Source organism: Cladosporium halotolerans (genome assembly GCF_011745625.1).
Source record: "Cladosporium halotolerans strain TM138-S3 chromosome Unknown Sca3, whole genome shotgun sequence".
NCBI lineage: Eukaryota > Fungi > Ascomycota > Dothideomycetes > Cladosporiales > Cladosporiaceae > Cladosporium > Cladosporium halotolerans.
The window spans coordinates 676,758-704,757 of NW_027191454.1; the positions used below are offsets into that span (position 1 = coordinate 676,758).

Sequence of the window (28,000 nt, forward strand, 5' to 3'; positions counted from 1 at the left end):
TCATGTATGTAGACGCAATCGGTATCTATTCTGGCACTTGTACCGGAAAGCTTCCACGATGTGTCGTTGCCGCGCGTATGGCTAAAGTGAAGTTCCGCTGGACGCTTCGGATTTCATCTTCACAATGATGACCGAGGACTCGACGAATCCATGTCTCCTAACCATGTGATCATTTATCTATTAATGAAGTATACAGAAGTATTCATGTACCATGTCCAAAAATGCGTCAAAGGTATCTCGCAAGCAAACAAAAAATGCCGGAAAGTCGCTCATGCCACGAAAATAACCCCCAACAAACGCTCCAACATCGCTATGTCTGTCCAAACGCATGGAAAGAAGTACCCGTCGATCAAGCAGTAGCCACACCATTAGACATGGCCATGTCGAGCCTTTCAGGCGCTCCCACCTTCTTGAAAGCCTCATCGTCCGCCATCTTCCCACGCGCTTGTCCAGCATGGCTGAAATAGTCCTCCGTCTTGCCCGCCTTACTCGCCTTGCGCTCCTCATGCGCGTGCCTCTTCCGCCTCTCATCATCAGCATCATTACTATCGCTCGGCACAGCCGTCTCCTCCGAATCCCTCCTGGCCTCATGCCCCAACACCCTCTCTCCACGCGCCTCCCCCTCCCCGTCCTCCGCCTCCTTCACAGCCTCCAAGGTCCCCTCCCGAACCTCACTGACCCTCCTCCCATTCGTCAACACCCGCGCATCATCCCCGCTCTGCACGCGCGCCATCGCCGGCGCCCTCGGCAACTCCGCGACAGCCGTCTCCCGCCTCTTCTCACTAAACAAGGCATCGACATCCTGCTCCTCCCTATACGCTTTCAACGCCTCGCGCGCCGTCCGCACGCTCTCCAGCGCCCCAATGCGCGCCCAGCGCTTCTTCTCGCGCGCCAGCCGCAGCCGCGCGACGGGCCCGCCGCCGTGCTCGAGCTGCAGCGCCGCGACCTCGTCCCACAGCTCCTCGTACACGCGCCAGCCGTCGAAGACCTCGCGCTCGACGTCCCGCAGCTGAGGGCGCTCGGGGTCCGCGCCGCTCTCGGCGCCCAGCTCGCGCGAGTCCTTGAAGCCCTGCACCATGTGGGCGCGGCGGATGAAGGCGTTCGCGCCGGGCCCGCCCATGCGCTTGGAGGCGTACTTGCGCACGCCGGCGGCGAGGTAGGCGGGGGGCGCGACGAAGGCGGAGACGGTTTTGAGGGCGCAGCCGCCGAGGCCTTTTGCGAAGCCGACGCCGAGGCCGGCGAGTTTGGCGGGCGCGCGGACTTCGTCGCGCCAGCCGTGCGCGGGCTGCGTGAAGAGGCCCGTCCAGCCGTCGTAGAGGCCGTAGCCGAATTCGCGGCGCGCGGCCGTCCAGCCGGTTTTGATGCCGGTGATGCGCATGGGTTTGCGGACCGTGGTATCGCCCCAGAGGCGCGGGGCGTTGTGAAAGCCCTGGGCGATGGCGAGGTGGAGGTCCATGGGCATGGTGAGGAGGGCGGCGCCGGAGGATTTGAAGCCGCGGCCGATGTCCTCGGCGACTTCTTGGGCGACGGTGCCTTCGGGGTCGGCGGAGATGGTGGAGTCGAAGGTGGTGTTTGTGCCGTCGCGGTGGGCTTGAGGACGTCTGCCGCCATTGTCTTCGTAGCTCCGTGGCGCTTCGGGGGCAGCTGGTGGCTGCGCGGGTTCTTCAGCGAGATTTGTTTTGGACGCTCCTTGTGCTGCTTTCTTTGCCTTCTTCTCCTCTTTCCTCTTTGCAATTTCTGCCTTGCGTCGTTCGTGCTCTTCTCGCTTCCTGACGTGTTTCGCGATTCGCACGGGGACCATGCCCACACCCTCACCGATATCGAACAGAGAACTAGTCAAAGCACTTCCGGTGCCCGTAATCGGCTCACCAGGTCCATCGAAGTCATTCCACTCGTAGTGTCTCAGAATCTTCAGATCCGTCCACTTAAGTTTCTCATTCTCGACCAATATCTGCGCCGCGAGAGCCGAAAGTCTCAGAGACGAGTTCCTCAACTTCCAGACCGCAGCGCGGTCTTCGAGAATCGAGCAGCGCATATTCCTGGGTCCAACGACAGGCAAACTACGGTGGAACGAGCGGACCGCGTTCTCCGCGCCATCGCCTTCGCGAGCGATCGAGTCTGAGATCTGCTGCACGTTCTTCTGCGACTCCTCGGTCAAGCATTGTTTTATACCTTCCGCCAGACGCTCGGCCGTAAGCTTCTTGTACGGGATGCACTCGTGCGCGCCCGCTTTAGCATCCGCAGTCATGGAGCCCCAGAACGGCTGGTCGCCAAAGAACGGCACGATCATCGTCGGTTTTCCGCACTTGAGGCCCATGGCCGTCGTACCCGCTCCGCCGTGGTGGACGACGGCCTTGACGCGCGGGAACAGCCAGTCGTGCGGCGTGTTCCCCAGCATATAGACGTTGTCCGGCGTAGCATTGCCTTCGCCGCCGAGGCCGCCCCAGCCCTTGTTGACCAGCGCGCGCACGCCGGCCATCTCCACCGCCTTGAAGATCATCTGCGTGAAGCGGTCCGGGTCGTCGACGACGATGCTGCCGAAGCCGACGTAGACCGGCGGCTCGCCGGCGTCGAGGAAGTCCTGCAGGTCTTGGGGCGGCTTGTACGTGCTTGCCAGCTCGAGGAAGACGAAGCCGCCGATGTCGATTTCGGGGCCCCAGTCTTTGGGCTTGGGAACGAGGGATGGGCTCCAGAGGTAGGTGTAAGGGACCTTCATGCGGTAGAGCGCGCCGGGCGCCCAGATTTGGCTGACTGGTTCTAGTCCTAGGGTCTTTTCGCGAAAGTTGTTCACCAGGTCCCCCAAGCCTTGGAAAGTCATCATTTCCACGAGAGGGTAGGACATGAAGTTGACGTAGGATTCGCTGACGTTGCTCTTCTGCGGCTTGATGTTCGCTAGAGGATGCGGGAAGGCTTGCGTTGGCGAGTAGGGGAAAGTGAACATCATGTGCAAAGGAATACCCAGACGCTCTGCGATATGAACGTGGGCGAACGAGGGTGGGTTGGCGATGATGGCGTCGGCGATAAAGGGGTTCTTGCTGTTCATGAGATCGAGATTCTTCGTGTCGTTCTCTTCATCTGTGGAATTGACGCAAGCTCGCCAAAAGCCCTCAAACATCTCGGCCATCTGCTCACGTCTCCGTCCAATTTCGCCCTGCATGACAGTGGACATATTGGGGATCAAGCCTGGGTTCTTCACCATGAAGGCCATAAGTTCGGAGGGATTGCCGCCAACGGAGAAGAACTCAAGCCCACTCTCGGAAACAAAGTCACGGAAAGCAGGGTGTGTGGCTATCCTTACGCGGTGATTATTCTGCTCTTTGAGCACCTTACCGATGCGCAAGAAAGGCTGAATGTCACCTCTGCTACCAATGACCATGATGACGATATTCAACCGCGGCCGCGAGGCAGTCGGCCGCAACGCAGACGCGACAGATTCCGCGTGCGACACGATGCGCTCGGCGGATGGAAGTTGCTCCTCCTTGACTTTCCTCTCATGGTCCTGACTAGGTCGCTTCCGGCCGTGTCGAGACGGGACGTCCAAGTGGTGCCGAAGTGTCTTGCCCAATGCTTTCGCGATGTAGCCGCTGTTCTCAGTCTCGTTGATAGAGATGCTCAACCTTCCGTCATTCTTCGAAACCCGTCCCTTCGTCTTCATATACGGATTGCTGAGCTTGAATCGCGAGTACGATTTCCCAGCCTTCGCGTCCGCCTTCCTCTGCTGCTCCGACCCGTCACCTTCAGCCTTCTGTTCCCCCTTCTCCTCCTTCGGCGCCTTGCGCTTCTTCGCCGGCCCATCGTCCTCCTCGGACTCGCTCGACGACTCGCTGTCCGACGACATCGGATCGAACGTGTAGGGGTACGAATTCGTCCGCTTGCTGTGCAGCTGCGTGTACGTCGCCGTCCGCCTGAGCCCGTTCATGAGCGTGCTGCTGCGCTTCGCCGGCGGCGGCCTCTCAGTCTTATTCCTCGAGATCCCTCTGCGGATCTCAGGCCGCCCGGTTGACTCCGCAGGAAGACTGCCCTTCCTCTCCAACCCACCTTCCTTCTCCTCCTCCTCCTTCTTCCGGCCCATAGGCTCCGACGCGCTCTTCCGTATCCGCTGCATGGGCGCATCTTCTTCTTCTTCTTCTTCTTCTTCTTCCCTGCTTTCTCGCCGGCTCTCTTCGACCGCCTCCGTCCCGCGTTCTTCTAGCAATGGCTGCTGCGTCACTCGCTCCGGCGCGTTACCCCTCCAGTAAGTCATCGTCGCATCGTTGACTCCCTCGCGCGCAGCAGCGGCGTGCTGCTCGTCGCCATGTCCGCCCATCTGCGCCTGCGCCCGCGCCGAGCCCCGGCGCCTCGCGTCGTCCAAGTTTCTCAAGCCGGTCGATGCACCCCGGATCCGATTGCGTGTGCCAACCGCGTTCCGAGCAGGGGTCACAGACTCGAAACACCCAACGCAGCCAGTAAGAGCGAGAGCCTCCAGTCTCCCAAGCCTCGCGGAATCAAGGAAGTCGTTCACAGCAGCTAGCGATTTCACACAGACAGCTCGCAGGTACGGCAGCAGCGAAACAGGGAGGATAGATGCCGCCCAAAGAGCCGCTTGCTGAGCTAGCCGTCGCCTTTGGAAACGCGGAGCTAAAGAAAAACGCCCGATGCAAGTGACGTGCTGCACTACTAGCTACTGCCGTTGCGGTCCAGCGCATCTGGTCCTTCCTCCCTTCCCCAAGACGCCGCGAGCCTAGGCTTGCCGACGAAGCCGGGCGGCGATGTGAAATTCGCGGATGCGCGCGTTAGGATCCGGCGCGTGCCTGTGCCGTGCTGTGCCCTTCACGATGACTTCATCTCAGGGCCTAGCTGGCGGGCCGCGGCGATCATCAGTGGATTATTGATCGATTTGAGTGAGTCTGTGAGCGGAGGGAATGGGCGGACGCGGACGTGGCATGATGGTGTTGGACGCGACGAGTGGTCTTTGATATGCTGCTTACGAGACGACTTCCGCATGATTACAGACGCGCTGACTGCCATGTGACATGTAGCGCTCAGAAGCCTGAAGCGCGATGTGCCGGCTCGAAGGACTCGATCATCATTACCCTGGGTTTCCCAAGGTTGACGTTCTGGTCGCGGAAGCCGGCGGCTCGCTCCCGCAATTTCCCCTGGCCGCTTCCAGCTCTTGGGCCTGAGATTTTCGGCCGCAGGCCGACCGAGCTTGCTGCTGAGGCGCGGAGCTGGCTGGCTCGTCCAGGTCCTGTCGCCCGGTCTGTTGGTAAGCCGGATCGAGTCGTGGTCATGATGCCGCGCTAGCGGTATGCGCTGGTGAGTGTCTGGATAGTCATTTTCTTGTACGGAGACACACGCCATGGCTACACTGCAGCTGCCCGAAGACAGCGAGACAAGTCCCGCGCGCGCAAACAATCTCTCGAACGTGTCTCGAGCCAAAACGCGATTGCGATGAGATGGAATTCAAAACGTCGCTCATGTTTGTTGACAGTCATACACATTAAGGTATCTGAACTCTAGTGCGCGATCCAAAACGAAAAAACAGGAAAAAAATGGCTGCGACGAATATCACCGCGCCAAAAGCAACGCCCATTCCAGCCGAAAAAAGGTCCGCTGAACGTGCCGTGATATCGTGTACCAGATACAAAGAAAGGTCCAGAGACTTTGATACGAAAAAAGGTCCGCGCCGCCCTCCGTCGTCATGACGTTACAGCGTGACAGTCGATGCGCGCGCGCATGCTTCGGCGTAGTCGCGAAAGCCACGGGTGGCGTGCGACTGGTGTAGCTTTGCAAAGCTCGCCCAATGCAATGCTCTTACACCTGGCTCATAGCCGGGCCGCTGCGGCGGATGCCACCGGGGCGGACGTTGGCGCCGCCGCGGGTAGCGAGGCCGCTCATGACGGTGGAGGCGAGGAAAGCGGCGAAGGCGAACCAGAAGAAGGCGGTGGAGGCCTGGGCCTCACGGCAGCGGGAGCCGGAGCCGCGGGTGATGATGTTGCTGTCGAGGTAGTCCTGCCAATATTGTTAGTGAATGTTCCGCGGCGCATACTTTGCCAGGAACGAATGCTTACCTGGTTGCTGCAGCTGTGCACGTTCAGGTATGCGGCAGTGGCGATACCGGCGATAAGGGTGAAGATGGTGCAGAGGATGTCGAGGGTCAGAGGGAAGGCAGGGTGGATGGTGAACGACTCCTTGACCGAGACGAGAATGAGGTAGAAGAGCGACAGCATGCAGAAGACGGCCACGAACATGTCGTAGTTGATGACGGAGGGACCGCTGCTGATGGCGAGCATGTTACCGATGAGGGCCATGCAGAGGAGGATCCAGAGGAACTGTAGCATGGTCGTTAGCCGCTGCGCCTGGTGTTTTGGCATGCGCATTCAGATGCGCCTGCGCGCTCGTCGCGTACCTGGAGTCCTCGCAGACCGACTTGGACGATGGACATTGTGGCGGAGTGTGTGAGGTATGCTCGGTGTAGCGAAGCTGCAATATGAGTACTCGACTGTAATGTCGCGAGTGAGGTCGTTGTCGCTGTTTGGTGGATGCGAATGGAGGAACGCAGGACAGGCGCCGTGTGATGCGACTCCGCAGGCCTTATTACGAGCTATGGGCAGGCGCGACTGCCTACGACGTCACCTCCGGCGCGAGCCAAGTCAAAGCAAAGTCTAACTCGTATGACGGCACCGACACCACCCAAATGCCAACCGCTCCACCCGTGAGCCGCGCGCTGCTGCTGCGGTGCGCCAGGCGATGCCGCCATGGGCTCGTCTGGGCTCCGCGATGATAGCATCGAGCGCAACTGCGCCAATGATCCTTCCAAGCAAGCACGGCAAGCTGCTCTCTCACTTGAGCCTCGTTGTTGTGGCGTTCGGATCATCTGCTAGCCTGACGCCCACCCTGCTACCGCGGTAGCATCCTGCTGTAAGGCTGCTGTGGCGCATCACTTGCCGCATCCCTACGCGACCATTTGCTCATGCTGTGGCGAACACATACGCTTTCACTTCAGCACCTTCTCTCTGGTCCTCTAGCGATACAGTCCGAGACACTCCCGCTCCATCCACTGCTGTCTGTGCCAGAACGAAAATCTCGAATGATCTTTCGCGACAAAGGCGCGCGGGCCATCTCAGGCTCCGGCTAGGCCGGCGATCAAGCTTCCGCACAGACACGCGATCGCAGTCCGCTCGCTCGACATCGGGGGAGGAAGTGTGCTTGGGTACATCATCGCCCATAACACCTGGGGAATCCTCAGTCGATCGCCGCGACCGCCTGGCCACTGCGCTGCTTCCATTGACGCCATCCTTAGTGGCCGTAGACACGATAAAGGGACAGCACAATAGAAAAGCCTCGTGCTGGAACACGTCTCATGCAGGCTTCCTTCAGCTCCTGCTGGGGTCCCTTGTCTACTTATGTACAGCTTGCCCATGCCTCGCTGCGACGAGGCTCATGCTTAATATGTTGTACGGGCAACATCCGATCATAAACCCAGTCCGAAAGCCGCGTTTGTAGGGGAAAATGCTTGAAAAATCCGTGATGATCGTCACATAACCTCTATTGAATAACTGAGGTGCATCATGCACGCAAAATCAATCTGGGCTGTCGCGGTAACGCTGACGTTGGTACGACCGCGACCAGCCGCGCATTCTTACAACCGCAACTAGAACGTTCGACAAGCATTCCCAGAACCTCTTCCAGCCCTACAGGTTGCGGGACGATGCCCGCAAAACACAACGCTATCTTCAGCACAATTGCAAGATTATACCTGACGCGGATGATCGGAACGGCTTGATGCCGTACAGCATCACCAATCCAAATGCGCAAGACTCTCTTCGAGAATGGAATACGTCCGGCTGGCCAAGACGATCTATGCTTGGACATGTATCGAATGAAAACCAGGTTTTCAGTGCGCATATACATGCGCAAATCTTTCCGCAACTCTTCTGCCCCAGCTCAACCCAACTCAATGCAAAGCCCCTACAATCCCAAACCCTCCAACAACCCCTCAATCGACTGCACCTTCGGATAATCCGGAAAAGCAGGCTCATAAACCTCCCTACAAACCGCATCGAACTCCCCCATCCTCCCCTCCACCCTCTCCCCCTCCTCGCCCTCCCTCCCCAACCCAACCACAACCCCATCCTCCCCCCTCACCCTCTCCCACCCCGGCCCCCGGCCCGGCTCCTTCACCCACTCCACAAACCACCCAAACACCTCGTCCGCCAGCGCCTGCTGCGCCGCCGTAACATTCTCCAGCCCGGAAAAGCACTCGTTCCCGCCGTGGAAAAACGGCACCTCCGTCCCATGCGTCGGCGCCGTGCCCGGCACTCCAACGACATTGTCGTACGCGCCGAAAAACCTATACGCCCACGTCTTCTGCGCCGCCGCACGCATGCGCAGCAGGTACGTGACCGCGCAGGTGAAGCGCGCGTCGCCGTACTGTCTGCCGGCGCGCTGGGAATCGGTCGAGGCGTTGGTCGCCGGGTATGCGGCCAGCAGAGTCTGGGGCGGGATGTGCGCGACGTCGGCGTCGAAGGAGCGGATCCAGGAGGAGAAGTTGGCGTTTTCGGCCGCGTAGACGAGGGCGAAGATCGCGCCTTCGCCGGCGGAGGAGCCGGTGAGGAGGGGCACGTGCGAGGCGTAGGAGCCGGCTGCGAAGCGGGTGGCGTAGTCTGCGTGCCGGGTTTTGTTGTCGATCGCAGGGGTGAAGAGGGTGTTGAGGGTTTTGTTGAAGGTGGATGTTAGGAGGGTGGAGGCGGGGAGGGCGCGGAGGCAAGCGATGGCGCCGGACCCGTCGAGGGGGCAGGCGTGCTCTGCGGCGACGGCGTTGAGGGCTTCGCTGCGGGGCGCGAAGGCCGGGCCGGAGAGCGCGTTCGCGCTCATTTGCACGGCGCCGGCGAGGGTTGTGTTCGGGTGGTTCCAGAGGTAGTGGTCGACTTGCACGGAGCCGGAGGAGTGGCCGCCGAAGACGATGTGGGCGGGGTTGCCGCCGAAGGCAGCGATGTTGGCCTGGATCCATTCGAGAGCCTTGTCGACGTCGAGGATGCTGAAATTCTGGGACTCGTCGGGGTTCTCGCGCTCGAGCTCTGCGGAGTGAGGTGAGGCGAAGATGCTCTCGCGAGTGTTGAAGTTGACGTAGACGACTCCGTTGCGGGCGAAGTTGGTGCCTTGCAGTTGGGTGTTGGCGTTCGAGCCGGTCACCATGGCACCGCCGTACATGTACACGAATACGGGCAGGTTGTCACCTGAGGGCGGTGCCCAGATGTTCAGATTCAGACAGTCTTCGGACAGTTCGGTGAACGCAACCTGACCAGGGGCCTGCGGGCATGTCGCTCCGTATGATGTGGCGTTGAAAGGTCGAGAGGACTTGGGCAAGTCCTGGGGCGGACGCCATCTATTAGCGCTGCGTGAGTATAGATGGAGTGTGTCTACGAAGGAACATGGCATAGGTACCGGTTCTCGCCACCTGTCGATGCTGCGAAGGGGATGCCGAGATACACCGCGTTGCTGTGAGTGTCCTTGAATCCATGGATAACTCCTTGGTCGATGGTCGCCATAGGGGCGCCATTGCTGAAGCCATAACTTGCATTGATTGTCGTGTTTGTTGAGAGCGCTATGCTGGAAGTGAGCATTCCCGTGCAGGCGGCTGCCTTGTAGATGCCTCGTGCTGGTGCCATACTCGACGTGCGGTAGGCCAGGGGAGTAGTATTGTCAATGGGTATCCAAGAAATGTCAAAACCAGGTCACCGAGAAGATTTATGCCGAAAGATGCTGGATGCAGTGTTAACGGCTATCCTGGGAAAAATGCATTGACTGCTTGTCTAGACCGCCTTAATATATTACATAGCCGACCTTTTGCCGGGTTTCATTGTCAGTGCGAAGTCATGAAGCCATTTGCAGCTTTCGAGATCTTGCGAAACGTTCATCCAAAATCAGAAACACAGCGACAGCGCTGCATGGACAATAAAATGCCGTGTTGTGGCGGCGCTCATGCTGTTTGAACGGTCACGGCTCCCAAAACGCTTGGAGAATAGCACCAGAGGACGGGAGTTGAAGCGCTGTCTGCGTTACATGGCTCGCTGAGCGACAGAATGTGGTTTGTCCTTATCGTGAGCGCATCATAAGTGTAACGACAAAATCGATAGAACGTCGTCTGGTACACCGCCTTTGCAGAAGCATGTGGACCATCAGTCAGCATGCCGATCACAGGGAGTGCCACCGCGTCGCTGGGACCGACTTCAGCACCAAAGCTTGCGCGTGCGGTGTTGGTGGGGGCTTTCTGCCGTCCCTTAGTCCAACGGCCTTTTCTCACCATGATGCTCCCCGTCACACACACTAACCGTGGAGAGACAAAGCACATCGCCAGCACGGCACATCCTATAGTGGAGACCATGAGTGATGTTCACCCCAAGGGCGAAGCTTGTGCCAGAGCGCAATCGGACCCTAGGGTTCGGGAGATGATCCTACTGCTGTGGTTCATATTTCTTTAAGGTAGACTTTAGATAATCTTTTGAGTCCAGAGAAAACAGACAGCGATTGTGTGTGGAAAATGGATTCGCCGGACGCTGAGAAAGCGGCCAACCGCCCCTCTGATGACTTCGACAAGACCGCGACAAACCCAGCAGACTCGCAACATGAAAAAAGAACTCTTCTCAAACTCGATCTCCTGCTGATCCCAGCAATGAGTATCTTGTATCTTCTGGCTTTCCTTGACCGCACCAACATTGGCAATGCTCGTGTCGCTGGACTGCAGGAAGATCTGGGCATGAGTGCATATCAATATTCGACAGGTACATCCCGCAATCTTTGCCATCCATTTGATATCTCCACTCACACCTTGACCAGCAATCACGGTGACCTACGTGCCATACATCGCCGCCGAGCTGCCTTCGAATCTGCTCCTGAACAAGATCGGACCTCGCATTCTCCTCCCTGCAATTTGCGTCCTTTGGGGCGTAGTATCGACTCTCCAATCTCAGGTCAGCTCCTACAGCGGCCTACTCGCCGTTCGCTTCTTCCTCGGACTGGTCGAGGGTGGTCTTTTTCCCGGCATCGTCCTCTACCTGTCTGGCTTCTATAGGCGCCACGAGCTCCAAGTGCGCGTCGGACTCTTCTTCTCGGCCGCCGCAGTGAGTGGTGCTTTCTCCGGCTTGCTCGCAGCCGCCATCATCCAGATGGACGGGCTCCGGGGCATGCGCGGCTGGCAATGGGTGTTCCTGCTCGAAGGCGTCTTCACCGTCTGCTACGGCTTCGTGATCGCCGCCTTCCTGCCCAACACACCTCGCGACGTAACGCTCTTCACGCCCGAAGAAAAAGAGCACTGCATCAAAAGGCTAGAAACGGACGGCCCGGCGAAAGAGAGCGGCGAATTCAACCTCAAAGCCATGCTGTCGACCTTCCGCAGCCTGCACATCTGGATCCTCTGCCTGGCCATCTTCGCCAACGGCGTCGGGGTCTTCGGCCTGGCGAACTTCACTCCAAGGTAAGTGGCAAATCCCCCTCTCAAACCCCCCTCACAAACCCCTACTAACCCCCAATCCAGCATCGTCCAATCCTTCGGCTACACCGGCGCGCGCACCCAACTCCTCACCGTCCCCCCATTCGTCCTCGCCTTCATAGCAACCATGATCTCCGCGCCCCTCGCCGACCGCTACCGCGCCCGCGGCCTGACCGCCATAATAACCAGCATCCCCGCAATCGCCGGCTTCTCGCTCTTCCTCGCGCGCTCGAGCCTCGGCGCGCGCTACACGGCGCTCTGCCTCATGATCATGGGCGTGTACTCGACGACGCCCAGCCTGGTCAGCTGGGTGCCGAACAACACGGCGACGCGCACGCGGCGCAGCACGGCGGTCGCGATGGCGTTCGTGAGCAGCAACTCGGGCGGGATCCTGAGCACCTGGATCTACCCCGACGAGGACGCGCCGGACTACAAGCTGGCGGCGGGGCTGACGCTGGCGTTCATGGTTGTTGTGGTGTTTGCGGCGGCGGGGGAGGTGGGGTTGTTGAGGTGGTTGAATAGGCGGAAGAGGGAGGAGGGGTGGAGGAGTAGGGTGCTGGGGGGTGTGGAGGGGTTGGGCGTGCAGGGCGAGTATGAGGTGCTGGGGGATGGGCATCCGGATTTTGAATATACCTTGTAGGGGAGCGATAAGAGAGAAATGATGTAGATGTTCGGAGTCCAATTCGTTCTTATTTTTGGTGGTTTTCTTCTTCGTGTACTTTTCATCTCGCACGTCTCCCCTCCCGTGAGCTCACAAACCAGCGCGAGCTGACCGCCATCTCAATCTGACTCCCGTGCGAAAGAGGAAGGGAAAGAAAAATAAGAACAAGAGAAAAACAACGCGCAACCTCCATCAAAGCAGGCCCCCGGCCGATAATTTTGGTATCACAATTCGCACTTCATGCCTCGTAAATGATCTGCCTCCCAGTCGTCACCATGCATGCATTCTGTCGCGCAGCAAGCTCCGCCACCCGTTTAGTCCGCCGCCTCAGCCAGCTGGATGATCAGCCTGCTCGCGACGTCCAAGAACGGGAAAGGCGAGGAAATGTCCTTCTCATCCGCGTATCTGCCCTCGCCCACAAGATCCTCGTCCTCATCCTCATCGGCACCCTCGCCATCATCAGGGTTCGAGCCCTTCCGCGACCCCATCTCCGGCTCCTCGCCGCCGTTGAGCTCGCGCCCGAATCTCCTCACCAGACGCTCGTAGCCCGCGCACTTGAAGTCGACGAGGTAGAAATCCTTCTCGATGGCGTACAGCTGGATCGTCACGTAGACCCAGACCTTCTCGTCCGGGCGCGGCCAGCCGCGGCCTTGGAGCGAGTTGGTCGCGGAGAGCGGCGGGCCCGTGGCAGCGACGTTCTCCGAGCTACCGGTGGCGGACGCCGCGGCGCTGGAGACCGTCGAGCTGCGACGGCGGGCGTTCTCCGCGCTGAGGTCGACGCGCGAGGAGTGCGTTGACGAGGGATGCGCGACGCCCGGCGGGTACATGCCGTCTTTCAGGAAGCGGGCGTTGAGGCACCAAGGGTCTTCGGGGATCTCGTAGCCATAATCGTTCCAGCGGCCGTAGCGTTCGCGGCCGCGGCGCTCGGAGCCGTGCGAGCGCTTCTCTCTGCGGCGCTGGCGGCGGCGCTCTTGCTCCGAATGCGTGGCGTACTCGGGGTCAGTGCCGGCATCGGGGTCCGAGTCGCTGTATTCTGGGCTCTCGTCGCCTTCGCGGTGGCGGTCGGGGCTGCGGTCACGTTCGCTACGCTCTGCGCCAGGCTCTTTGGGCTTCGGGACTTCCCACTCGGCGCCCATTCTGCGCAAAGCCTTGTAAATGGCGAGCATTGCCTCCGCAGGCGTATTACGACTACGGATTCCGAACTGCCATTTGGTCGGGCGCTGCTTTTTCGCTGTCTTGTCGGGAAGGCTTGTCATGGGTTCCGGCTTCTCTGCGTTGCGATGCATGTTGGCCGAACTCTTGCTGTGAGGTTTGAGGCGCTTTGCCGTAGCCTCTTGCTCCTCCTTAGTGCGAGGATGGTCGTGCTCTGGCTCCCTGTCGTCCGGCTGCGCAGAAGGTGTGGATTTAGTGACCTGTCCCTTCATGTATGCAAGATGGTACTCGGGCAGAGACGTTGGAAGGATACCAATCGAGGACCCCGGCGACCTGGCTTCCGAGATAGATGCAGAACCCGTCGAGCCATGACGCGGATGTTCCATGGATTGCATGGGAGACGGTGGTGGAGCACGTTGGTTGGTTGGACGCGGCGACATCTGCATCTGGGGCTGGAAAGCAGGCGGAGACTGAGCCATGAAAGCAGGTTGATCTTGCGCGAGGTTCGGGTTGGCCCTCATAAGCTGATTCTCCCGCACAATCAAGTAAGCATCCTTGATTGCACTCGGCTCGTTCTTCGAAAGTGCCTCCTGAACATCGTCTGGTGCGTAGCCCATGGTCTTGCCAAGCTTGCTCACTACAGTGGTGTGAAGCTTCTCTTGTAGGGCTACCGGCTGAGTCTTGTCCAGGGTTTGCGGGTCGATGGGCTTGTTGGGATCGACGCCAGTGTCGATGAATTCCTCGACCGGAGGCTGCAGGTATTCGGCGAGATCCTTAGTGAACCACGGGTCCTGACGAATCTCCTGGATAGTAATTCTGTTGACCGGATTCACTTGCAGCATGCGCTTAATGAGCCGCACGGCTCCCTGGGACAGATAGTTGGGCACTGAGTAGTTGCCCTGGGCGATCTTCTTAAACAGCGCCGGGATATATTCGTCGTCAAAAGGCAGGCGACCGCAGAGCAAGACATATAGAATGACGCCACAACTCCAGACATCGACTTCCGGTCCAGCGTACAACTTGCCGCTGATGACTTCTGGAGCTGCATAGTTGGGGCTTCCGCAGCTAGTCTTGAGGAAGTTGCCATCCGTCATGATGTTACTCAAGCCGAAGTCAGCAATCTTGACGTTGAGCTGGTCGTCCAGTAGGAGGTTCTCCGGCTTCAAGTCACGATGGACGATCTTGTGTCTATGGCAGTACTCCACGGCGCAGACGATCTGCTGGAAGAATTTCCTGGCCTGGCTCTCCGCGAGTTTGCCGTGCGTGACGATGTAGTCGAAAAGCTCCTTCCCGGCGTATTCCAAGACCATGATGATCTCACTCGGAGTCGTGATGACGGTGTATAGCTTGATAATGTGTGGGTGGCGCAAGAGCTGCAAGTATTGAATCTCCCTTTCAATTCGCCCTGCCATGTCCCTTGTAACCAGTTTCCGTCTCGAGATGATCTTCAAAGCCACCTGCTGCTGGCTGATTTCGTGGACAGCCAGCTTAACTTTGCCGAACGAGCCCTCTCCCAGCGTCTTCACTATTTTGTACTGGCCGAGTCGCTGAGAAGCTCGAGAGACCGGCGGTCTCTGTGGTTGAGCGCGAGGCTCGTTGGGAATTGGGTTGACGGGACCGCCATTTTGCGGGCGGTTGTCCTTGGAATTGCGGCGCGCGTTTGAGCTCGAGGAAATGGAGAGGGACAGGTCCTCATCATCGAGGGCGGAGGTCATGGTTCAGGCTTGGAAGTGGCCGGGTGGACCGGCCCAAACCGCTACAACGGTGATGGATGCTCTGGCGATGCAGAGCAAACTGTTGCGGGGCAGGCGGTTGGGAGCTGAAGTCGGGCAGAGAGGAAGTGATGTGGTGGGTTTTGACAGTGGCTGTGCAAAGTTCACGGGAGAATTACTGCGCCTGCAGCTTGCCGTCGGAGGGTGAGTGCGGGACCAGGATTGAGAAGTGGTGTGTGAGGTGCAGCAGTGGAGGAGCGGTGCTTCGGAGCCGACGGGCTCTAAGAGGATGGAGTCGCGGGCGGTGTTCGTGGGGAAGGTCGGTGGCACGCGCCTGTATGTGGCTCGTCGGCGTCTATCGAGATGCGGGCAGTCGATTCGAGGGGAAGAGGTGTCGCTGGATGCAGAAATGGCAAGGCCCCGATTCGCATCGCATTCGCTACGATTGGCCGCGGGTCATGTGTATTGGAGAGAGGGGAGAGCGGAGGGCAGGGCCGGCTCGAGCCTCCGCCCATCGCTTATGCGAAAGTTTGTCAGCTTTTTAACAGTCACTCGTGCAGACAGTCAACACGAATGCTCTGCAGGAAATGGCAGCAAATCGACTTGTACTCAGATGAAGAGGCGTCTTTGACCCTTATGCTTAGATCTCTCAAATTCGTGAACTCAAAGCTGTGCTATCATTCCCTAAGGCAATCTCAACATGCATGTTCGTCAGAGAGCCTACCATTTCTGCGCGCCACAAACTTTCAGTCGGCCGTGAGAAGACTCACCACGTCGGAGCCCGAGCTCCGAAGAGGGGTGGTCTGACGTACGCCAATTCACCGTCTTGTGTATGTACGGCTCACGGGTCGTGTGCAGACGTGCTGCTAGACTGTTTACTGCTGATCAACACCAGACAACTCTACGTGATTTTGCGCACGCAGAGGCAGGATGAATGCACATGCCAGCAAAGGCACCTACACGGAGTAAAATTTACCGTGACACCAGCAGGTAGCCCAACCAGCACACGCCAGGACGCCTATCCTCGCTGCTGCATTTGATGGGAATTTTGTGGAGCCTGTGCATGCGGGCTATGCCTCTTCCAAGACTGCTTGCATACCGTAGAATGCGAGGCCAAGCCTCCGTGAGCATCTCTAGCAAGCAGCAAGATGCGCGTGATGAGGATGGGAAGATTACTGGCATACAGTATACACCACCCAGGTACTGGCGGGCAAGCTTATTCGGCATCGCTTCGAAAGAATCATCCGAGGCCTGAGCGTAAATTATGAGGTACACGGCGTATGTCGTGCATGTGCACCTCTGGAGTATGCTGAGAAATATCAGCGGCAAAGTAAATGATCTTTCTACCTAGCCTCTCACATCTACGCAGTGCAGGGTGCACGGAGTCACCTCGTATTCGCACACGGCCAGGTCGCTATCAGCGCAAAGACATCCGTCGGGCAGGCGATGTGCGTGTGCATGGTGAGCCTTGGTGCATCGTGGCATTTGACGTGCAGCAGCGAAGCTCAGGGCCAGAGATGCACCATGACGGCGCTATGGAAAAGACACGGGAATTGCATGCGCCAACGCACGTGATGGCAGGCGGCATGGCGACAACGCTAGGCGCCGTTCATCTCGCAGCAGGACAGGACAGGCCTGCAGGTTGGCACGTTGGCAGCGGCAGAGACAAAGCGATGCTTGCAAGGGACCGTCGCGAGGGCGCGGCCGGCGATTCTAGTCGATCGAAAGCCGGGATAGGCCTGGTGGTGGAGGGGTTGCTGAAGCAATTCTGGCGCCCGTGCGCCAGACAACAATCAACAGAGCCCCCACCGTGGACGTCACTTCCAAACACCCAACCCGCCAGCCCGGCCTGCGACACTCGCTTGTTGATCCTTCGTCGGGCACCACTGTTGACCTTCTCGTCCGATTTCCTTTCCAAAACACTCCCTTCCAATGGCATCGCCTTTCGCAACCGGCGACGCCAAAGACTTTCTCCCCATCCCCCCGCCTCTCACCCACACTCGCTCAACAAACAACATGGACTCCGTACTCGCCTCCCCCTCACGCGAAGATCCGGCTTTCATATCGCCAGTGCAGACGCCTCAAGGAAGTCCGAGCAAAAATCGCATGCCTCCTGGAGCATTCGATCTCCCCGATGTTTTCTCCAACGCCATGAAACTGCTGCCCACCCAGGGCCAGCCAAACAACAGTGCTCTGCAAGCGAAACAGCAGGGCTCTGCATCTCCCACCAGACAGACAGACTACGACCCTTTCACTTCACATGACGCAAAGGCAGGCGCACCGGGAAGCCCGACACGCAAGAACGGCAAGGAGAACACACCGCCTGCGTACAGGCAACCCGCTCCTCCACAGAGCAGCTACCTCGCCGAAGCAGCACAGAACCGGCAAAACGTCTACAGACCCCGCGAAGACCACTCTCCGACCAGGCAGAAGCAGTCTGTAATAACAGGCCTGCCTACCCCGGAGGAGCAAGAGAAGCTGCAGAGGCCGAGCGTTAAGAGACTGGCGAACGTGACACAACTCTATTTCCTCGACTACTACTTCGACCTGTTGTCGTACACTGCGAGCCGGCAAAAGCGTCTGCAACTTTTCAAGGAGCATAATCCCCCGCCAACAGCAAGCACCGCAGAGCCTAAGAAAGAGGAGTACAACAAGAATTGGAAGGTGTATCTGGATCACGAGCGGACGAACCTCCGCGAACGCCGCACTAAACTGCAACATGGTGACTTCCAGATTCTCACCCAAGTCGGACAAGGTGGATACGGTCAGGTCTACCTGGCACAGAAGAAGGACACTCGCGAGGTCTGTGCTTTGAAGGTCATGAGCAAGAAGCTCTTGTTCAAGCTCGACGAAATCAGACACGTTCTGACCGAGCGCGACATCCTGACAACGGCTAAGAGCGACTGGCTGGTGCGCTTGCTATACGCCTTTCAAGACGATAGCAGCATCTATCTTGCCATGGAATACGTGCCTGGAGGCGACTTCCGCACGCTGCTCAACAACACTGGTGTTCTGCACAACCGCCACGCCCGTTTCTACATCAGTGAGATGTTCCTTTGCGTCGATGCACTGCACACTCTTGGATACATTCACCGCGACTTGAAGCCCGAGAACTTCCTTATTGACGGCACTGGTCATGTCAAGCTCACCGATTTTGGTCTCGCTGCCGGTTTCCTCGCCCCAGCGAAGATCGAAAGCATGCGTATCCGTCTGGAGGAAGTAGGAAACCTGCCCGCTCACGCAAATCCATTCGGCGTCCGTCCCACCGAGGATCGATCTTTGAAGGAGCGCAGAGATGGTTACCGCTCTCTCCGCGAGCGCGACAGGAACTACGCCAAGTCCATCGTCGGATCGCCCGATTACATGGCGCCGGAGGTCCTCAAGGGTGAGGAGTACGATTTCACTGTCGACTATTGGTCTCTCGGCTGCATGCTGTTCGAGGCCCTGGCAGGCTACCCACCATTCGCCGGCGCCTCGGTCGACGAGACCTGGCAGAACCTGAAGCGCTGGCAGTCCGTCCTGCGCAAGCCCGAATACGAGGACCCCAACTACTTCCTATCCCGTCGCACTTGGGACCTCATCACCCGCCTCATCAATGTCAAGTCGGGCCGCCTGCAGAACATCAAGCAGGTGCAAGACCACGACTATTTCCGCGAGGTGTCTTGGGACCGTCTGCGCCAGGAGCGCGCCCCGTTCGTTCCCGAGCTCGACAGCGAGACCGACGCGGGCTACTTCGACGACTTCGGCAGCGAGAAGGACATGGCCAAGTACAAGGAAGTGCTCGACAAGCAGGAGGCGCTGGAGCGCATGGCGGACCGCGAGGGCAAGATGGACAAGTCGCTTTTCGTCGGCTTCACTTTCAGGTATGTGCCGAAATTTTGCGCACCCACGAAAATCAGAAATACTGACCGGAATCACTCCAGGCACCGCAAGCCCACCGTCGACGAGGACGGCAAGCCCTCCAGCCCGCGCAAGCCCCTCAGCAACATCGACGACAGCTTCGGCACCATCTTCTAATCAACCCTGGCTGGCTGTCCGCAGGTCTCGGCGATACCGTTCGCTTCTCGCACTGGCTGCTTGCACTTGTACCCCACCTCGAAGGCTTTCTTTCCTTCTTTCTTTCCTGTTGTTATTTGATTCGAGCGCACAGCATACGGCGGCGTTCCTTTGGTGAACGTACGTCCAGGGACAGACTCCTGTGGAGGCAGGGAAGGCGTAATGGAAGGGAGAAGCGTCGTTCGTCGGCGCAACGGAGTAACGACTGTTTGACTCGGGTCGGCCGAATTTGCTCTTTTGAGCGTCTACTTCTTGTTCAAGTTCGCTTGTTTTAAGTACCTCTAGCAATGCAATGCAAGGCAATATTGAAGTACCCGTCACCAATTCAGACATTGAATGGTACATAGTGGCTGCTGAGCGAGGCGCGCATGCAAATCTCCGCCATACCTCGCATGGAAAGGTTAGGGTGTAGACAAATTGCATTGCCATACAGCATATCGCGAACGCATCGCTTGGTTTGCCTCTCTAAATCTGGTACCCCAACCCTAACCCTAGTCCTCACGCCACAGGCTGCACGATGCTTCTGAAATATATGATCACAACCAGATATCTTCCATTTCAACCGCTTAAGTAAAAGAAGGTCGATCTTTTAATATTGCTGTAATCTCAATGTTTGCACAAGGGAATCGTCCTGGCCGAGGTTCCGGTCTCCAGACCGGCAGCAAATTGCCGAGATGGCCGACGTTCGACAACATGACCTAAAACGCGCTCACTTCACGGACATCACCTCTCACGCTGCACTGCAATCGCTAGTGTATTGAGACCGAACAATGTCCGCAGGCAGCAGTACCTTCACATGGGGTCCCAACCTCACCCTTTCCTCCGATAAATCGCCTTTTGATTCGCCCTTGCCTTCGACACATTCGGGATTCAAGAACACACGCCCTGTATCATGGAAGCGCTTCAACATCGCCGGCATCTTAGTAACCGTATACGGACTGGATGAGCTGCCCTCCAACAAAGACTCAGTCACATGCCTCTGGCTCCTGCATGGCCGAGGCGACACCCAAGATTCCATGTCCTTCATCGCCGCCGCCATGATCGAAGCCTGGACCACCAACAAACAATCCAGCACCAAAAACCTCATCTGCGTCTCCTTCGACCAGCGCAACCACGGCTCCCGCATGATCGACAATCGCGCCAACGACTCCTGGAACGGCGGCAACCCCACCCACGGCCAGGACATGTACGCCCTCTTCTCCGGCACCGCGCAAGACGTCTCGCAGCTCATCACCCTCCTCCCCTCGTACCTCTCTTTCCGCCCTACAGACCACATCTGCAGCGGCGTCAGCCTCGGCGGCCACGCGACCTGGCACGCCGTCCTGCACGACCCCCGCGTCTCCGCGGCGCTCATCATCATCGGCTGCGCGGATTACACGCGCTTGATGAAAGACCGCGCAATCCGCGGCAAGCTGGCCTCTTGCACGGGCACAGAGCCTCCAGGCCGCGATTTCCTCGGCTCCAAGGACTTCCCGCCCTCTCTGCTCGAAGCCATCCGCCAACGGGACCCGGCGGGCTGCCTTCTGGGAGAGTTGGACGAGCCTCAAGCGCATGACCGCGAGCCGTCGGAAGCGGAGAAGGCGCGCCTGCGCCCCATCATGCGTGAGAAGCTCGCTGGGAAGAAATTGCTCGTGCTGAGTGGCGGAAAGGACAGGCTCGTGCCGTACCAGCAGAGCGAGCCGTTCATGGCTTGGTTGAAGCGGGCGGTGGACAAGGAGTCCGGGTGGTTCGGGGACTGTGGGACCGAAGTGGAGGATATTTTGGACCCGGAAGCGAGGCACGAGTTTTCTGTCACGATGCGCGCGGAAGCGGAGCGGTGGCTTTGCGAAGTCATGGGGGGTAGGCGGACGGGGAGGAGGAATAGCAAGATTTGATCTCGGGGAAAGAGGTTTTCGTGGCTGCAACTACGATGCACGCTTTATTATTTAGGGGTTCGCGCCGATTCTCAGGCACACGAAGCCTTTTGTATCAACTCCGCGTGTTTGCCGGGGTGGTTCTTTTCGACGTTTCCCTTGGCCATTCTGCGAGCGAGCGTTCATTAGCTCAGTGGAAGTATTGAAAGAAGAAAGCGGCGGACTTACCTCTTCGTCATAAAGTTCCCATCAATGATCACATCCTCTATCAATTTCCCTTTCTCGACCCGCCACTTCGCCTTGATCTCCAGTTTCCCAACAGGCGGCTTCGGTTGCACGAGCGTGTCGACTCCGTCGGCCAGGTTAGTGATCGTGAGGGGATACGTCGACGTCCCAACAGGCGTTGGTGCCGTTACATGGTAGACGCATGGCGAGCCATTCATTGATGAGTTGCCGGAGATGTACTGTGAAGAGGTGTTGCCAGGTGCCAGTGCGTCGATGATGTTGCGATGGCTGTGGAGGACTTTGATGAGGGAGGACTCGGTGACGTTAGATGGGAAAGGAGTGATGACGGATGTTGTTGACATGTTGGCCAAAATCGAAGGAAGATTTTCTTTGATGACAGGACGTCTGGATCAGCTGTGGGATACTGCAAGGCAATGCAAACGGAATCAACGAGAATCAATCGTTCAAGCGGCAATTCCAGCAGATAGCGAACCTCAGGTATATTATATACGTAGAAGCCTCGTAGTCACAGACATTGGCCAGTCCAATCTCATGAAGGAACACTGCATCAAAATCGTACCCACAGAGGGATGTTGTGCGTTTCGTCCATGTTCGATCGCTCGCGGCCCAGCCTAAGTGTTTTCTCAAGCAGCGCATCGATCATTTGGCGTTGCAATGGGCTCGATGCCGAGCCACGACTGGGGCCGGGAAGGACCCAGACCCGTGTATCGAGCACTAAGAAGGGTTTCTTAGTCTTGTCGAGTCATGGCCATACTTCGGAACTTCAACTAGTGGTTTACATAGGTCTTTGGACTAATAATCTGTGCTTCGCTCGACGAAAGCGTAATGAAGGTCTCCGTCATTGACGCAGTGGCCGTGAGATCAGAATGTCAGGGCGGCCGTGGCTACATTGATAGAAGACAGTAATGTCCAGCATGACGCCAATAGCATCACAATTTCAGAGAAAATAGTAACCTGAAACATCTCCCAAACTGGATCTCCTCAACCCGAAAGCCTAATCATCCTTGAAACAGAACCGCCGGCACAAACGAATCCTGAAATATCAGACACGCTTGACGATGACACGGACCCAGGGCGTGCTGAAATGCTGATAATCCAATTATAGGTATTGAGACTAGGCTCGTAGTGTACAGAAAGCAGCCCATCGCAAATCCACCTTCTCCCAAAAGTGCAGTATGCGTTTTTCCAGCCCGTTCCAGGATCAAGCCAAGACGCCTTCGCTTGTTGTTTTCTAATACAAAGGTTGCAATACCCAGGAAACCTCCCACGCAATTGAAAGGTGTGTTACAAAAGCCCGCTACCTATGCAAAAAGGAGACCGGCGCGCAGATGCAAGTTCGAGCGCGAAAGCGATTGACAAAGAAAAGATGACTTCGGTGACAAATTGAAGAGCGCGAGTCGCCTTCGCGCTTAGTTGTAGATTTCGAGCGGAGCCAGCTGGTCGACCGCGTAGAGCCAGTTGCTGCCCTTTTCTTCCTTGGCAAGCCTGAAAGCAATGTTAGCGACCTCGTCGAAAAGTAGATTGAAACTGGAAAGGGCGACGTACCAATCATACGGCCACTGCACGAGGTGACCTTGGATCATGTTCAGCAACTCCTCCGCGTCTTCCTTGCTCATGATGTCTTCGACCATCGTGGGCGGGCGAGCGCTACTCTTCGTGGTAGCACGGCGCCTGCGCTTCTGGCTCATGGCAGGCTGCAAGCCGGGGCCATTGGTCGTGTTCGACTGCGTGGCGGTGGTCTCCGGAGCGTCATTGAGGTCAGTCGCAATGGTGATGGTACGTTGGCGAGTGACGTGGGAGTCATCTGCGTTGTTTGGTTCCGGCTTGTTTCCCTGGGCGGGAGAAAGGTTGCTCTCAGTTGAAGTGTTCTGTTGTTCCGCATCCGCTTCCTTGGCGGCGTCCTTCTCATCAAACTGTCGATCTTCAGGAGTGGGTACGGCAGTAGGTGAGCTAGAGACGCCAGACTCGGGCGAGTCACCTGTCTTCTCGTTGAGTTCTTGGGATTGAGGTTGGCTGTCGTTCGACTTCTTGCTGCTGGGCCGCTTCTTGTTGGTAAGATTCCCAAAGATTCCGCGCGACTTGTCCTTGGCGACCGTAGTCTTCTCGTCCAATATCTGGGTCATCAAGGAATCTGTGCCAGCCGAGCCAGGCGGACCAGAGCGCGGAGGAGCATCCTTCGGAGGCCTGGGCTTGCTATTGCCTAGGCCTTGTGACTGCATGAAGCGCTCGTTGTAATCGTTGAATCGCTTATAGTCATCCCAATCCAGGACTTCTGAGTCGGGCATGCTTCGAAAAACTTGGCGGTAGATCTTAGTGTTGTTCTCCGCAACTCTCTCCCAGATGTCCTTCATGAAGTTTGGTGCCAAGGGATCTGTCATGCAATCCTCGGTGATGTCAGCCTTTTGCAACGTGTGCAGCAAAGGAGCCAAAGTCCTCCTAGTGGTGACTCTGCTAAGCTGTTGCGTCAGTGGCGGCCCGCCAATATCGGTGTCGTCTTGCGCAGGCAACTCCGGCAGCTGTGAGCGTGGGGCGAGGCCGAGTTCGACTGTATCGTTGCGCTGTAATGGCCAAGGAGGCCTTGGAACTCCACGAGCGCCCTTATCTTCGGCGGCAGTTTGCTTCTTGGCGTGCGCACTCTCCAGCTGTCTGATACGCTCAATGTCCGGAGCGTCTCGCGACCTGAAGACCTCGTGTCCCTGCGTGTTGATGTATGTGTCGCGAAGACCGATGTCACCGGCTTGCTCGAGTTGCTTTTCATTGTCAACGCCGTAGCCTTCCACGTCTAGGTCCCGCTGCCTGGAGTTACCGGCATGCTTCTTCTCCTTGTCAACATTGTCTGCCTTGCTCGCAGAGTCATCGCTGTCTGCACGTGTGGAGCGAGCCTTCTTCACCCATCCTCTGACGTCTGTTTGCTCGCCGGCAAAGCCTATTGCACTGGCTTGAAGGTTGGTATTGGTGAGTGCCTGAGGCCCTGGAGTCTGAGGAGGCGTGAAGAAGTAGTCCTCACGCCCAGCAGCCGGTGTCGCAAAATCATCGCGATAGATGCGGTCCATCTCCATGTCCTGCTGCTCACGTTCCTTGCTCAGTTGGTCACGTCGATAGATATCATCGACGTCGAGACCAAGATGCTCTCTCATGAGACGCTTGCGCAGGCCATGGGCAAACTCGCCAACCATGTAAGGCCTGCCAGCCATCATACTCGGGATCATCATGTGATCAGTGACAATAGAGGCAACCTCCGAATCTCGCGAGCCCAACATCGAGCGTTCGTTGATGTTGGCAGAACCAATGATGACGTGACGATCGTCCACGACCATGCACTTGGCGTGGATGTAAAGCTGCTCGGTAGTTAAGCATTTCTTCGGTCCAATTTTGCCCCATTGGCGGAGCGAGAAGAACTTGATGTACTTCTCGGGTTCGACGCCTGCAGCTTTCAATCGTCCCCAAAGCGAAGACTCGCCACGGCAAATGCTTCTGTACTGGCATTGCATGATCAGACGGACACTGGTGCCATCTTGAGAATCGACACTGTTCTGGAAACCAGGCATGAGAGGAATGATCAAGCATGCTTGCCAGTCCTCTCCATTCTCGTGGGCGCGAATGGCGCGCTCAACAAGCGCGTCGCCGATGCCGTTGTGGATGATCGTGCCGTCGACAACAGAGCTCGAGACGTAGAATTGATTCTCAATGTAGATGAAGTGGTCGGATGCCTCGATCAGAGAGCAATACGCGTTCATGATGCTGTGCTCGACCTTGTTAGGTGTGCCAATGGACCAAGGCGAGCAGGATCGTAGGATCTGCACTTGGCACGACCCGGTCATACCAAGTCGCTCGAGCTCACCATGCTCATACTCGGGCGGCGGCATAAGCACAGGCGTAGGACGAGAAGGAATTCGCTGACGCAGAACATAGTTCCAGCGTTGCACGAAATGACGACCAACATCGCGTGCAGGCTGTCCGACGATTTGCATCGCAATGTCGTGCCATGGCATGCGAGGGACCTTGGTCCGATCGTACATCTCTTCGTATGGTCTGTCCAGAGCGTAGAAATCCTGCACTCTGGGATTGCTGTAATCTTTGCCTGGCCACACCTGGCAGTGCTCCGCGTCGCGTGGGCCTTCATGATCGAGTTCGAACCCAGTGAGCTTGTCGTCTGTGAGTGCGTGGCAAGGGTCGTCCCAACGACCGAAGCAGAGATCGACGCCTCCAACGAAGGCCATCATGTTGTCAACGACAACTATCTTCTCGTGATGTGCCCAGAAGAACTGATTTTGCCTGAACTGGTTCGGCGATCTCTGAACGCAGATGTTCTCATGCAAGTCCAACAAACTCCACTTAGTATACTCCGAATCTATCGGAATCGCGGATTCGATGTTCCTGTAAACGACGACGAAAATTTTGACACCTTCGTCTGCCTTGCGTTGCAGTAGGCGATCAAGACGCCACTTCTGGCTGATGGCAGCAGGCCTTCGCAGATACAGTTCTGGGCTTAACCACCAATCATGAATGTAAATGCAGTCCTTGGCGTTGTCTATCGCGCGAGAGACCTGCCACATGTGATCTCGTGCGTCGACAAGCCACCTGCACCAAACATTGTTGCGGATCGGGGCAAAGCTGCCAAAGCGTTGTTTTTGTGACCAGATGGTGTTCGACGCCATGTGTTCTATGGATTCTTTGAATTGATGATACTGTCGCTCGTTCCTTGCGATGAGCTTGAGCTTTCGTTCAGAATTGTATAGTCGGAGAATGTGGTGCTTCGTGTGCGTAGAGTCCGCAGCGGTCTTAGCCATTTCTTGTGGCGTCTGGTCGCGCAACCTTTTCTTGCCTTTGTCGGTCGTGAAATCAGAGTCCACGAGGAACACTTCGTAAGGTACAAGTGACTCCGGCCCATCGACCATGACGATGTAGCTATGTCTGACAAGTGCCCACCGGGGTCGATGTCTGTCGGTGAATCCTTGCGGTCCGCGTAAGGCAGTACGTCTCAACTCTCGATTCTGTCGAGATGCAATGGTGAGGAGACCCTGTTTACCAACGTAACCACCCTCGGACGAGAGACGGATTGATAGAGCGGAAAGCTCCAGGAACTTGCACAATCGCGTGCTGTCCGGTCGGAAAATAAGCCAGCGGATCATTTGCTGCAAGTACTTCTCCAGCTTCTTACGCTGGCGTTCATTATAGAGGTTGCGCTCCCGGGCCTCTCTTTCGGCGGTGTTAGCACCGGAGTCACCTCCATTAGCGATGCTCGATTGCCTCCTAGCCAGCACGAACGAGGACCGCCTTCGACGATGCTTGCCGGGGCGTTCAAGTGGCGTGGCTTCTCCATCGCGGCCGCTCTCTTCTGGAATTTCATCCTCGTCCGGCTCGTCGTCAAGTCCAGCGAACAACCCTCGAGCACCACGAGCGTAAGGGAATGCAGTCTTCGGAAAGTGCGGAATCTTGGGCTTCAGCTTGTCGTCGGTGCCACGGAGAGTAAGTTTTTCCGTCTGGCCTTGCACTTTGTATTTGAGATGGAGGTTGACGAAGTCACGAAGGTTGCGGTAGATGACCCAATTCATGCGCGCAGGTCCGTTGCCGTATTCGAGCTCGATGCGGAAAATCATGTGCCGATCGCCGGATTTGGTTTCCTTCGTTTGGCTTGAAGGTATCCTGATCTTCAATTGCTCTAGGAGCACCGGGATCTTGCGGTGATCGTGCTCGTCGCGCTGGAACATACTGGCAAACACTAAAGCTGCCGGGGCACCAGCAAGAAGCTCTGCCATCAGTTGGGCAGATTTCTGGTAGTCCACTGTGGCACGCTCGTCACGCTTTTTCTGGCCCAGCATTTTCAAGCCTGCTTTTACTTGACGCCATCGCTGTGCACTACCGCTTCCACTGCCATGACGATCGGTGCGCATACGAAATGGGGAGTTCACCGCGTCCATGCCCGTGAGACGACGAAGGTTGTTTGGCCGCTTTTCACCGCCTGCCTCCTCACCTTCATTGTTGCGTCGTGTGGTGTAGCTCATAGCTCTTGCGCCCTCGATGCCTCTCTTCCACGCGTTACGAATTTTGTCTCTGCCTTCGTCTTCCGAGACACCAGCTCTTCTCGATTCTTCACCGGCGTCCGATGCGCGTCTGGAGGAGGATTCCGGCCGATTGCTCGAAGGGTTGTGGTCTTTGAGAAACGAGGCGAAGCGTGTTGCCATCGGCGTCGATGCCGCGGGGGCAGAACCATCAAGCTGCGGTCTCTTGCTCTTTTTCCGACGCCTCATCCTTGAAGGGCCGGCTTTACGCTCGTCGTTCGACTCTTCTTCCGCGTCCGCATCCTGGTTCCCATCTTCGTCCTCGTCTTCGTCCAGCACCGGATACAGCGGTTCGCTGCGCTCGGATTGCGGCGATAGAGCGGCCGTCGGTGTCAACATGCCGGTAGTGTTGTTGCTCGAGGATCGCACGTGGAAGGATGAAGAGGCCGGCGATGCCAGCGCCTTAAGCCGGCCCATGAAAGATGCCTGGCGCTCTGAGCGCTCCCTGGCTCGTTGTTCTGCAGTCTCATCCTTCTCTCCCCCCTCGTCTTCGGTTTCCCATGTCGGCGTGCGCTTCAGGGGGTTTTGCGCAGCGTCGTTGTCTGCATTATTCCGGACAAATTGTACGCTGCGCCTGCCGGATGGTGTTACTGAGCCCGAGGAAAGCGGCTGCGGTCTCCGTCTTGCAGTTCCCTTAGGACTTTGTTCGGCGGAGTCGGTTTGTAGGCGATCGGATGCGAGGGGGCGGTCGAAGAAACCCGTACGCGTGTCGGGCGTAGTACTTTCAGTCGGCTGCTCGACCTGCTCGGTGGTCGATGCCGAGGCAGATGCCATGGTCAAGTGGGAAC

At 57.5% G+C, this 28,000-nt stretch overlaps 9 protein-coding genes across 9 annotated transcripts; 3 read left to right on the plus strand and 6 right to left on the minus strand.

Annotated features, from left to right (window-relative positions):
- Positions 1-349: 349 nt before the first annotated feature.
- Positions 350-4,306, minus strand: WHR41_01219 (uncharacterized protein; the record flags this gene model as incomplete). The annotated part of the gene is made up of 1 exon (XM_069369825.1): positions 350-4,306. One exon carries the CDS (start codon positions 4,304-4,306, stop codon positions 350-352), a length of 3,957 nt encoding a protein of 1,318 aa, XP_069233406.1.
- A 1,487-nt stretch (positions 4,307-5,793) lies between these two features.
- Positions 5,794-6,424, minus strand: WHR41_01220 (uncharacterized protein; the record flags this gene model as incomplete). Its single annotated transcript, XM_069369826.1, has 3 exons — positions 5,794-5,991; positions 6,051-6,311; positions 6,389-6,424. 3 exons carry the CDS (start codon positions 6,422-6,424, stop codon positions 5,794-5,796), a joined length of 495 nt encoding a protein of 164 aa, XP_069233217.1.
- Positions 6,425-7,950: 1,526 nt separating this feature from the next.
- On the minus strand, positions 7,951-9,770 carry WHR41_01221 (uncharacterized protein; the record flags this gene model as incomplete). Its single annotated transcript, XM_069369827.1, has 2 exons — positions 9,427-9,770; positions 7,951-9,367 (listed from the first exon to the last, which is right to left on the minus strand). Exons 1-2 carry the CDS (start codon positions 9,648-9,650, stop codon positions 7,951-7,953), a joined length of 1,641 nt encoding a protein of 546 aa, XP_069233216.1. The 5' UTR covers positions 9,651-9,770.
- A 745-nt stretch (positions 9,771-10,515) lies between these two features.
- Positions 10,516-12,110, plus strand: WHR41_01222 (uncharacterized protein; the record flags this gene model as incomplete). Its single annotated transcript, XM_069369828.1, has 3 exons — positions 10,516-10,763; positions 10,819-11,455; positions 11,516-12,110. Exons 1-3 carry the CDS (start codon positions 10,523-10,525, stop codon positions 12,108-12,110), a joined length of 1,473 nt encoding a protein of 490 aa, XP_069233219.1. The 5' UTR covers positions 10,516-10,522.
- Positions 12,111-12,445: 335 nt separating this feature from the next.
- On the minus strand, positions 12,446-14,998 carry WHR41_01223 (uncharacterized protein; the record flags this gene model as incomplete). Its single annotated transcript, XM_069369829.1, has 1 exon — positions 12,446-14,998. One exon carries the CDS (start codon positions 14,996-14,998, stop codon positions 12,446-12,448), a length of 2,553 nt encoding a protein of 850 aa, XP_069233218.1.
- Positions 14,999-16,805: 1,807 nt separating this feature from the next.
- On the plus strand, positions 16,806-19,375 carry WHR41_01224 (uncharacterized protein). The gene is made up of 2 exons (XM_069369830.1): positions 16,806-18,858; positions 18,919-19,375. Exons 1-2 carry the CDS (start codon positions 16,928-16,930, stop codon positions 19,010-19,012), a joined length of 2,025 nt encoding a protein of 674 aa, XP_069233213.1. The 5' UTR covers positions 16,806-16,927; the 3' UTR covers positions 19,013-19,375.
- Positions 19,376-19,821: 446 nt separating this feature from the next.
- Positions 19,822-20,925, plus strand: WHR41_01225 (uncharacterized protein; the record flags this gene model as incomplete). The annotated part of the gene is made up of 1 exon (XM_069369831.1): positions 19,822-20,925. One exon carries the CDS (start codon positions 19,822-19,824, stop codon positions 20,923-20,925), a length of 1,104 nt encoding a protein of 367 aa, XP_069233212.1.
- Positions 20,926-20,996: 71 nt separating this feature from the next.
- Positions 20,997-21,491, minus strand: WHR41_01226 (uncharacterized protein; the record flags this gene model as incomplete). Its single annotated transcript, XM_069369832.1, has 2 exons — positions 20,997-21,072; positions 21,133-21,491. 2 exons carry the CDS (start codon positions 21,489-21,491, stop codon positions 20,997-20,999), a joined length of 435 nt encoding a protein of 144 aa, XP_069233215.1.
- A 734-nt stretch (positions 21,492-22,225) lies between these two features.
- WHR41_01227 (uncharacterized protein) lies at positions 22,226-27,986 on the minus strand (the record flags this gene model as incomplete). Its single annotated transcript, XM_069369833.1, has 2 exons — positions 22,226-22,635; positions 22,696-27,986. 2 exons carry the CDS (start codon positions 27,984-27,986, stop codon positions 22,560-22,562), a joined length of 5,367 nt encoding a protein of 1,788 aa, XP_069233214.1. The 3' UTR covers positions 22,226-22,559.
- Between the last annotated feature and the right edge of the window lie 14 nt (positions 27,987-28,000).